General features: G+C 38.0%; 1 protein-coding gene across 2 annotated transcripts in view; it reads left to right on the top strand.

The window, feature by feature from the left end:
- Positions 1-12,065, top strand: part of LOC126190838 (mitochondrial Rho GTPase) — a 192,069-nt gene that overhangs the window by 116,672 nt on the left and 63,332 nt on the right. For both annotated transcript variants that reach the window (XM_049931420.1, XM_049931428.1), the window contains exon 10: positions 1,391-1,526. In XM_049931420.1, coding sequence (XP_049787377.1) covers positions 1,391-1,526 — 136 coding nt within the window. The remainder of the gene's footprint in view (positions 1-1,390; positions 1,527-12,065) is intronic.

The following is a 12,065-nucleotide window of genomic DNA, read 5'->3' on the forward strand; positions in this document are numbered from 1 at the left end:
TGTCCATTAACTGGAATGCCATCTTACGTCGGAACACAAGCATATGAATATCTGTTGACAATTCGCATGAGTCTATTATGAATTATACACAGTATGGGGAAATCACGGTTTGTCACATTAATTTTTGACAACAGTGTATTTATTTATCCTGTGTATTCATATATATGTATGTATATAAAGGATGTCAAACATTTCAAACTTATGGCTGCAGCTATGCATCATATTCCCTTTCAATATGCAATGGACTTACATTGTAAAAACTGTCCCACTCACGAGGTAAGTGCCACAAACATGACCTTTGTTTACTGTGTTGCAACCATAGCAGTAAGTGATCAATATTGTCACACTTAAAAGGTGACGAGAAGAACAGATGGAGCAGCCTACAGCCTACTTCTACTATAACAGGCCTAATATCTATCTGAAAGGACTATATGATGATAATCTTGTGTACTTAGTATGTAACATTAACACTTAAGAAACATTAACATGTTTATTATATCCTTGTTGGCAATAGTTTTGAAGACTTATCGCATATACTTTATTCTTAATTTAGTGCCATTACCGAACCTTCATGTTTCTTAATTTATATTTCTCCAAGAAATTTACTGTAATGGCATATATCATCATAAATGTGTGTCAATTTATAAGTCTATTTCAAATAGTCGAAAGTTCAGGTTGGGAAATCAACAATTCTGCAAAGGATAGATTGCTCTCACCGTAAAGATGACTGCACAAAGGTGGACAAAGCCTTCATCAGAAAAGAAAAACAAAAACTGCTATCTCTGGCCAGAGCAGCCAGAGATAGGAATCGTGTGTCTGCGGTGTGCTTGCTTATGTGAATGAAGGCTTTGGCCAAAATCTTTGTATGTAACAGTCTTTTCATCATACCTGTCTGCAACTTAATGTGTCGTCTTTATGGTGAGTAGCAATCTATACTGTCTATAATCGTTAATTTCAAATTTCAGTTGGAGCATTGGCTTTTGTCATTTTTGGTTTGTTTACTTTCTTAAACTGCTGCAAAATCTCCTCACAATCTCCAGCCATATGTTTTTATGAAGTATAGATAGAAAATAATCAGCTGTTGTTGAGCTACTTTTTCTGCTGTCTTTTTTAACCACAGAGCCCAGATGACATTGTCTCTTAATCCATGTTTGTTCTTGTTTTCTCAAACCCTTTCCTTCCTTTGGCTGATGAAGAAGTCTGTGGCACCTGAAGGTAGCATTCTTAGTCACTTAGTTTGTGGTAGTCACTGCCACTGGGTAGACAAGCTTCTTTCTATTCACATTTAAGTGAAGTTTCCTTTCGATGGTCATCAGTAGTACATTTCCTGACAATAAACTAAGTTAATGTGATTCTACATCACAGTTAACAATTTCGAATTTTCTTACAGGGTTGGATTACCTTACAAGGTTACATGTGTCAGTGGACTCTGATCACATTGCTTGATGTGCAAAAAACATTTGAGTACTTGGCTTATCTTGGATACAACATTATTGAAAATGAAAGCCAGCTGTCTGCTGTAATAGGTAAGCAATATATTTATGTGTACTGGGGAAATGTATTTATTATTATTATTTTACTCGTCTAGTTTTGTAGAACCAAATTGAGGAACAAATCTCCAAGGTCATGAAATGTGTCAGTACATGAAATTACAACACAAGTGATAACAGATAAACCAAAATGTTTATGAACCCAAAAAAGTACAAGCCATAAGTTTGTGTAAATGCAGTCAACAATATAACACAAGAATCAGCTTAATTTTTCAAGGAACTCTTCAACATAGAAAGAGTGACCTATGAGGAAACTCTTCAGCTTTGATTTGAAAGTGCATGGATTACTGTTAAGTTTTTTTTGAATTCTTGCGGTAGCTTATTGAAAATGGATTCTGCACAAGAGTCAAGAAAGTGTAATCCAAATGCAGATTGGATTTCTGCTTAGTATTAACCGAGTGAAAATTGCTAATTCTTGGGAATATGCTGATATTGTTAACAAGAAATGACAGTAAAGAATATATATATTAAGAGCCCATGTCAGAATACCCAGGTTAATGAACAGGGGTTGACAAGAGGTTCATGAACTTAACGCTACTTATTGCAAGAACCATCCATTTCTGTGAAAAATATCCTTTGAGAATGGCAAGAGTTACCCAAAATATAACACCATATGTCATAAGTGAACAAAAATAAGCAAAGTAAACTACTTTTCATATCGAACTGTCGTTTACTTCAGACACCATTTGAATAGTAAAAATGGCAGCATTAAGTCTTTGAACATGATCCTGAACAGGGCCTTTCCATGACAGTTTACTATCCATCTGAACACCAAGAAATTTGAATCATTCAGTTTCAGTAATCATATGCCCTTTCTGTGAAATTAAAACTTTGGGTTTTGTTGAATTGTGTGTTATAAAATGTAAAAACTGAGTCTTACCATGATTTAGTGTTAATTCATTTTCTACAAGCCATGAACTTATGTCATGAACTGCGCTGTTTGAAACAGTGCCAATGCCACACACTACATCCTTTACTACCAAGCTAGTGCCATCAGCAAACAGAAATGTTTTAGAATCACCTGTGATACTAGAGGGCGTATAAGTTATATAAATAAGGAACAAGAGTCGCTCCACCACTGATACCTGCAGCGTTCCACAATTGTCTATGTTCTACTCAGACCCCACATCATATCACAGTCATTCTCAACACTGTGGATAATGACCTTTTGCTGTCTGTTGTTAAGGTAAGAGGTGAACCAGTTGCGAGCTACTCACTGTATTCTATAATGGTCTAACTTCTAGAGCAATATTTTGTGATCAACACAATCAGATGCCTTATTTAAATAAAAAAGATGTTTAGCGTTCAAAACCTTTTGTTTAATCCATCCAGTACCTCGCAGAGAAAAAGAGAATATAGCATTTTCAGTTGTTAAACTACTACTAAAACAGAATTGTACATTTGATAGTAAATGATGTGAAAGAAAATGATCAGTTATTCTTACATACACAGCTCTTTCAGTAACTTTAGCAAATACTGATGGCCTAGAAATAGGTCTAAAATTGTCTACATTATCCCTTTGTCCCTTTTTATAAGGAGGCTTTACTATTGAGTACTTTAACCGTTCAGAAAACTGATCATTCTTAAAGGAATATAGCTAAGTACAGGGCTAACATGTGCAGCACAGTACTTTAATATTCTACTAGGTACTCCATCATGTCTGTGAGAGTTCCTAGTCTTCAGTGATTTAATTATTGACTCAGTCACCCGCTTATCACTATCGCAGAGGAGTATTTCCGACTTCAGTCTCAGAAAGGCATTTTCCGCTGCACTCTGGTTGGAAAAAACACAATCTGCATCAGATAATATGATTTTAGGTGCTCTTCCAATATCCTTTTTCTAGCACAGTCACATACAGAATTAATATTGAAGTCACCACATATAACATTTAGAAACTAAGTTTTTATTTAATTCACCAGCAATGCTCAGAAAGTGATTGTTAAATGCTGTACATATATCTGACTTACCAGTAACACAGTAACAGAAATATTTTTATTTTGAAATGACTTTATATCGTTGACCTTGTGATACTAACCAGACACTTCCGTCACAACTGGCCATATGATTTTAACTTTATCCTCTGAATTAGCTGTTCTATTTGCATACCACATACTTTTTGCCTTCCTAATGACATTTTTAAGCACCTTACAATACTGTTTGTAATGGGCTACTGTAACTCGATTGTGACTATTTATAACATATTGATATAATTTCCACTTTGTTCTACATGATATCCTTATCCCATTAATCAGCTTCCCAGGCTGCCTTTTATTGCTAGTACCCTGTTTAGAACATTCTAATAGAAAGCAGCTTTCAAAGAGCATGAGAAATGTGCAAGGAAAGCATTATATTTGTCATCTATGTTATTGGCACTATAAACATCCTGCCCCTCTTGTTTCTCAACAAGGTCTCAAAAATACTCTATTGCCATTGGATTAGCTTTTCTACATATTTTGTAATTATATATAACATTTGTGTGAGTACTAAAACTTTTTAGCATTAAAATTTCTGCATCATGGTCTGAAAGGCCATTCACCCTTTTACTAACAGAATGACAATCTAATAATGAACAATGAATAAAAATATTGTCTATGGTTGTGCTACTGTTCTGCTGCACTCTGGTTGGAAAACAACTCAATCTGCATCAGATAATATGAATTTAGGTGCCCTTCCAATATCCTTTTTCTAGCACAGCCATGTACAAAATTAAAATGGAAGTCACCACATATAACTAATTTTTGGTACTTCCTATAAAGTGAACCAAGAACCATCTCTAGCTGGAGCAGAAATGCTGTGAAGTCAGAGTCATTATTGGTGTTTTTGGAACGTCTGCAGCATTCTTTATTTAAATAATGAAACGCTGCTTCAGTTATATATTTTTTCATGCTTAGCATAGTGCATTTTGAGAATTTTTTTCTTGATATCAGGTGCAAATATTTACATACGTATTTTGTGTTGTGTTTGCATATGTGTTGTTCTGCAGCTCTTGAACTGTAGTAGTCTTTTTGAAGTTATCCAGTACTGTGCTTCTTCAATTATGAAGAAAACAACACACACGCAAACTATCACTCGTGTTGGTTTTTTTGTAACATGACAAAAATGTATACATAAATATTGCACTTAACAATGGGAATACATCCTTGAAACACTTTTTTCTCAGCATGAGAGTATACATAATTCGTGTAGTGTTTAAACCAAAAACATTTGAGCAATGCAGACTGAATAAAGGTGTCAACTAGAGCTACAAGCAGCCAAAAGACAAAAAAAACTAAATATGGTTCAACAGAGGTGTGACAATGATTACGACAATCACAAAACTGTGCATGCGCTGTAGAGAATGTAGTTACTCCTGTCGGCCACCATGCAGAGTAAAGTTTGGCAGCGGCAGGAGATTCAGCATGAATTGCTCCTACTTTTATATGTTTACCAGTTTAAATCTGCTAAGTATAGCACCCTAGTGTCAAGAAACTTAACCACATAATGTTTGTAAACACTACTTGATGGCCAGCATCATTCCAGCATCATTTTACATCAATTTTTTTCCACAAACACTTTTTGATAAAGCGTAAACTACAGAAAAATTAAAAGTATGTTGACGCAAATTGGGTGTGAATTAACATTGTAAACATAGGAAATTTGACAGGAGCAATAAAAAATGTTGTAAACAGTGGGAAAACATTAACTCTGGGAACATAAAAGAGGGGTTGTACTGTACAGGAATTTTCCCACGAGTGATACCACCACCACCTGCTACACTGTCGCCTATAAGCTTTGCCAGCCTCCCCTTTCCATATCTATTGTGGTCCAGGCCATGCCTAGTGAAACCCGATCTGTTGACAGACTCAACTGGCACCACTGCAGTGTGAGCCATGGCCTCCGCCATCAGTGCCTTCTCCAGCCCTCTGTTAACACACCTAACAGCAGCATTAAGATGAGGCTGATCATGACCCTGAAACAGTTGCATGAAGTGCACAATAGTGCCTCCAGTTTGAGTAGCTATCTGTACCAGCTCACCCTACATAACTCCCCTATGTTGTTAGTCACCGGAGTCAACCCTGCACTAGGCTTCACCATGCTGGTGACCTGGTACTCACTCCCCAACACTTCCTGCAACTGCTGGTCCACGCCCATGCCATGCGAGCTACCTAACAACAGAACCTTCGTCTTTCTGTTAGAAATTGTAACTGATTTAGGCTTCCTAACTGCCGAGGACTGTTGCATGTTTCCTACACCTACAGTTATAGGAGGCTCCTCTCCACTAAGTTCTGACAGTTGGTCAAATCTATTGGTTGTACACAAAGTACAATTGTCTGAATATCTCCTCCTCCTAGCTGCCGTCTTAACAACGCCAGTTCCCATTCCCGAGCACCCTTCACTCTCCTCATCCTACCTAGTTCCTCCTTTGCTTTCTGTAACTGCACCAGAAGGACACAGATCTTACCCTCCTGCTCCTCTATCATCTTATTTCTGCTACAAATTCTGCATTTCCAGGAGAGGATCCTGTTAGAATACCCACTGGCTTCCCCACTGCACTGCCCCCCATGAAAATACTTTGAACAAATCTCACACCATAACCCATTACTCTCAAACTTACGACAGAGCCCGCACTTCTGACTCATGGTAAAATATTAACAACTACTGAAAACACTAACAGTCTACATTACCTAAGTTCAGTTACAATGGTAGAACTATTTAAAGAACGAATAATACTGATCTTGAATTTCACTCTCTACTAAGAAAGCAACTACTTTTATTAATCCTACTAAACCACAATTAATACCAATACCACAAAAACTTCACACAATTTCTTATCTAAAATCAAAATCCAAGTGGCCACTGGAACACAACAAAATTAGATACAGTGAACGAAAGTTTTACCGAAATATTTCACTACAAACAATAAGAAACATCAGCTGAAAACTGTCATACTAAATTCAATAAATGACTTCAGCGCACAAACAACCCTATAAACTCAGTTGGCGAGAGTTTCTGAAAGTTTTTTAAACTGTTATTTCACAAAAAAAAACAGCATGAGGCACCATTGGAAGCTATTAAATTTAATAACTGAATAATAGTGCACAAACAACTTTGTCAGAACTTAAGAATCTCTACAGCTGCAACTGCACTCTGCGAAATGTAAACACACTGCTAATGTTTGGATGAACAATTGAAAACTGCTAAATTTAATATTCGTATACAGTGCACAAACAACTTTGTCAATACTTAGCCTTACAACTGCTACAGCTGCAACTACACGCTGAGAAATGTAAACACACTGCTGTGACTTGGATGAATAACATAAGGACACTCACAAATAACAGACCACTCAAATCAACAACACAGAGACAAAGATTGAGATGAATGAAAATTCACTAACAAGTTACTTTTAAATCAAATTTTTACACAAATAATCTTTAAAACTTTATAAAATATTGGCGAGTGATTTGAACAGCAGTCCAACACTTGACATCACACCAAAGAAGGTGTTATCTCTTTTCTCCTGCCATTTTTTGTCAACATGAGTTTGTTTGGGGGTCGGTGTGTGTGTGTGTGTGTGTGTGTGTGTGTGTGTGTGTGTGTGTGTGTGTGCGCGCGCGCGCTCTGTTGTACTCATTGAGATTTCTACCATTGCACACTAACACGCTGTAGTGTCACAGTTGTGGCAAGTGGGCATCGTAGAAAGAAAAGTCACTTGGAGGTAACAGATTGGCTTTAGATTGGAATAGCATTAGCTCTCTACTGGGAGGGACTGCAGTTCAGTAGTTTTTTTGCAATAGCAGTTATTTATATGTGCATCTGTCATAAATGTTTCACTTTGATGTGGTATTTAATTACAACTTGATTCAAATTGTCATTGTTGTTACAATATTTGAGAACATAGACAGTTATTTAGGTATTACTATGCAACAAGATTAGTTTTTGCTGCTAATCAAAAGATATTTTTACTCAAGAACAGCTGTAGTAATGCTTCAAGAAATGGTAAAAGTGAAAGGAGGTGAATCGTGTGGCAGAGTTGCAGGTTAGTTAATTGTTCACCACCTCACTGTGAAGGCAAGAAGAATGTCAAGCTCATAATAGGAAGTAATAGTCCTATGTAGCACAACCACTGTTGTAAAAGGTTAGATACCATGAAGTAGAAAAAAAGGTATATTAATATAAGATAAAAAATTTTGCGGAAAGGATTGATCTGGTGGGAGTGTGAAAGCAGGCATGGAGACTTACCTTGGGATAACTGCCTCAAGCAGAACATTTGTCTTTTGAACAAGGAGCAAGTGGTACATAGTGGCATTAGCTGTTGGCCTCTCCCCATGATTGCTGTATCAAGCATTGCTCTTAGCAAATACATTTCAAATTGTAATTTGATCATATAGGTTATACTTTCTGTACTGCACAGTTGGATCTATTGAGAAGACTGTCTTCAGTTTCCTGTGTCAGTCTCTCCACTCTGAGCTTGTTCTGTATCTATAAAGAACAGTGTCCATGGGACAATACTTTCTAATCTTCCTTTCTTTTCAGACAATGCTCAGTGGCAAGATGGTAATGAATGCCATTACAGTAATCACTTCCTAAAATATAATCACCTGAAGAAGAGCACACTCTAAAGCAAACTACCAAGTGTGGTGGCACAGTGGTAAGATACTGGATTCATATCCAGAGTTAGTTTTTCCATGTCTGCCCTAAATGCCTTAAAACAAATGCCAGGATGGTGTCTTTGAAAGGACATGGCCAACTTCCTTCCCTACTCTGAGGCTGTTTTCTATCTCTGATGACATCGACTTGAAGGGGACTGTAAACCTTAATCTTCCTTCAAAAGCAAGTTGCGTATGTGGGCATTCAGTGTGGCTAATTGGGTACTGTAAAGCCAACTCCCTGCCTTTAACTTTCACAGCATTCAGAGCACAGCAGATCAGATTACTAATGTGATTCATCAAACCAAAGCATTCATTCCTAAGTGTTTTGGCCATGTTAGAAGGCAATATATCGCATGGATTTAGAACTGTCACTTTACAGTTAGGATGGGCCAGATATCAAGGGTGGCTTCCAGTGCAAATACCTGCTTTGAAAACTACACTAGAATAAAAGATCAAATATTAATTAAATAAAACAAGAGAGAGTTATGCCAAGAGTTCATGCAAACAATCAGTTGTTTCACAGTAACTACTGTAGTATTAGAGATTGTTGTGAAGGAAGTTCAGTGCCATTTACCGCTAATTGAGGGATGGTGCAGTAATTAAGAGAAAGGTGTAAGTTTTTGAGGCAACACCAGAATCATTCCTCGAAATGCACATGATCGATTTTGTGCCTAGTCCTTGTCTAGTCTGAGCTTAATTATTGCGCCCCCCCCCCCCCCCCCCCCGATGATCGTAAAGTCTACTGTACCTTAAACACTCATATACTAGCCTTTGTTTTCTAATATCTTGATGTTAATGAGACACAAAGCAGCAACCTTCCTTCATGAGGGCAGTGTACTACTGTTTCAGTATCTTGGCTCAGGAAGAGCCAGATCTTATATCAGCAGGAGACTGTAAGAGAGGATCTTGTGTTTCCAACCAGGAATCAAATATTTATTTGGGGGGATCCAGAGAGTATCTCACCAAACATTGAGAGGCAGTGATAAAGTCATTAGAACCAAATTTTGGAGAAGTGAGCTTCATATTGCTGTCTGGCCACTCAGGTTAAGTTATTTCATAGTTTTCTTAAACCTCTTGAGTAGTATGTGTGATTTTCATGAAAAAGCCATAGCAGATTGGGTGCTCCCAGTCTTGTCTGATCAAAGACTGTGGGCCATCTCTGCTGACATCATCCTTGATGGGACATTAAGTCTTGATATTTTTGCTTCTTTGATGGAGTACCTTAATTTTGGCCAGTGATACAAAGCCAATGTCAGACAAGAATATCTTATTGAGTTGGATACATGGCTTTATTGCAATACATGTAAAACAAGATTGCTGACAAAAGTGTTAAAGGATGCCTGCAGGGTGTACACCATGTAAAGATGGGGCTTACCTTTCCTATCGAGTAGGAACACCTTGTCAGGCCCAGAGAATTGATTGTACCTGCAAAATAATAAATTGTGGGTTGATGTACGAGGGCAGTTCAATAAGTAATGCAACGCATTTTTTTTCTCGGCCAATTTTGGTTGAAAAAACCGGAAATTTCTTGTGGAATATTTTCAAACATTCCCGCTTCGTCTCGTATAGTTTCATTGACTTCCGACAGGTGGCAGCGCTGTACGGAGCTGTCAAAATGGCGTCTGTAACGAATGTGCGTTGCAAACAATGGGCAGTGATCGAGTTTCTTTTGGCGGAAAACCAGGGCATCTCAGATATTCATAGGCGCTTGCAGAATGTCTACGGTGATCTGGCAGTGGACAAAAGCACGGTGAGTCGTTGGGCAAAGCGTGTGTCATCATCGCCGCAAGGTCAAGCAAGACTGTCTGATCTCCCGCGTGCAGGCTGGCCGTGCACATCTGTGACTCCTGCAATGGCGGAGCGTGCGAACACACTCGTTCGATGTCCTTCCCCATGGTCAAACGATCAACTCTGAAGTGTATTGTGCTACTCTTCAGAAATTGAAGAAACGACTTCAGCGTGTTCGTAGGCACTTCTCCTTCTTCATGACAACGCAAGACCTCACACAAGTCTTCGCACCCGAGAGGAGCTCACAAAACTTCAGTGGACTGTTCTTCCTCACGCACCCTACAGCCCCGATCTCGCACCGCCGGATTTCCATATGTTTGGCCCAATGAAGGACGCAATCCGTGGGAGGCACTACGCGGATGATGAAGAAGTTATTGATGCAGTACGACGTTGGCTCCGACATCGACCAGTGGAATGGTACCGTGCAGGCATACAGGTCCTCATTTCAAGGTGGCGTAAGGCCGTAGCATTGAATGGAGATTACGTTGAAAAATAGTGTTGTGTAGCTAAAAGATTGGGGAATAACCCGGTGTATTTCAATGCTGAATAAAACAGCCCCTGTTTCAGAAAAAAAATGTGTTGCATTACTTATTAAACTGCCCTCGTACTAACTTCCCAGCATTTCTAGATACAGTTGATTCCTCAGATCTTAAGAAATTCCGCTAACACAAGTATAACATGTACATGGGGGAGGGACATAGTGGTATACACTGTCCATCCAAAAAGTTCCAAGATTATTTTATTTTATTTTATAAGCAGTGCCAGTGCAGTAACTGTGATGACAGCTCCAACTAACAACTGTACACAACAGAAGTGCATTTGACCAGTCAGTAGTGAGCAGGCAATGTTAAGTAGTGGATGTCATCACTCTTGTGTTGCAATTTGCAGTGGAGCAACATCTAGAAGTAAAGTGTTCCAGACATTCTCCAGAACGTTTTGAAGAAGAGAAAAGTGGTGTGCAAAGTTTGTCCAACACACCTTGACTCTCTATGTAGTGAAATGTGAGATTTTATGGAATAACATTTTCCACTGTTATCCTCTTAGGCTGGAAAAAGACGTTTGTGGGAGCTGAAAACATATTTTAGTATCTCTCAAGTAACATACTGCAGATATGAAGGAAGAAAGGTGAGCACAGTGTATTAACGGGACGTGATGAGGAACGAGTGGTTGTACTTGCAATAGGGAAGTTTGTGGTGGTTTGCCTTCTTTATTTCTTTGTTGTCCTCGGTGTCGACGTACTGTCTTAAAAAAATTGGGGCTGGAAATGCAGTACTGTCGACAGTAAATGATGTAGCCTACAGGTGCACATTTGCATTTCTCAGTTGTTTACTTTCACTTGTCACAACCCTCCATATACACATTTAAGTGTCAGTTAGGCAATGCACTGCTATCAGGTTCCTTGGAGGTGGTTCTCCTCCACCACAGTACATGAAAAAATTATACGAAATACGCTAATTTGGTACATTTACTTTTACTTACTTAAGTGTAGGGGAAAAAAAAAGTTTAATGTTAATGGCAAATGACAGTCATTACTTTGTAAATAGATAAATTACACAGTTCTCATAACATTACAATAATTAGCACTAAAATTGAATATAGTTAAAGATGTGGACTAAAAAAAATTTTAAATCAAGTGCACATTACACTACAAAACATTACTCTAAATCATAACTGTCTGAAACTGGTTAAACTTGAAAGACTTTTCTTTCCCATTTGCAAAATAGCAAAAACTCAAGATTTGCAGTAGCATAGCATCATTAGGTTATGAAAAAAGAAAAGAGTCACCATCAAATAACTTAATCACTATTCAAATCAAGATTAAGGGGATGGAAGTTGTACCAAATCATTGCCCTATTTCTGTACTCACCTCTGAGCACTATTCTCATTCAACCAGAAACTTAAATCCTCACAAAATCACAAAATGTTACCAAACAGTTGACCTGTCAGAATATTCAAATCACTCTAGCACCACAGTTATCAGTTAATCAGCAAAAATACTTTTCTTCATCCCAGTATTACCACTTTAAGCTCATAATTCCTCAGAACACAAACATAAGTTTTTAGATAACCTATTGATCCAATGATGCAGCATTAT

The sequence above is a fragment of the Schistocerca cancellata genome, chromosome 1 (assembly GCF_023864275.1).
Source record: "Schistocerca cancellata isolate TAMUIC-IGC-003103 chromosome 1, iqSchCanc2.1, whole genome shotgun sequence".
NCBI classification, from domain to species: Eukaryota; Metazoa; Arthropoda; class Insecta; order Orthoptera; family Acrididae; genus Schistocerca; species Schistocerca cancellata.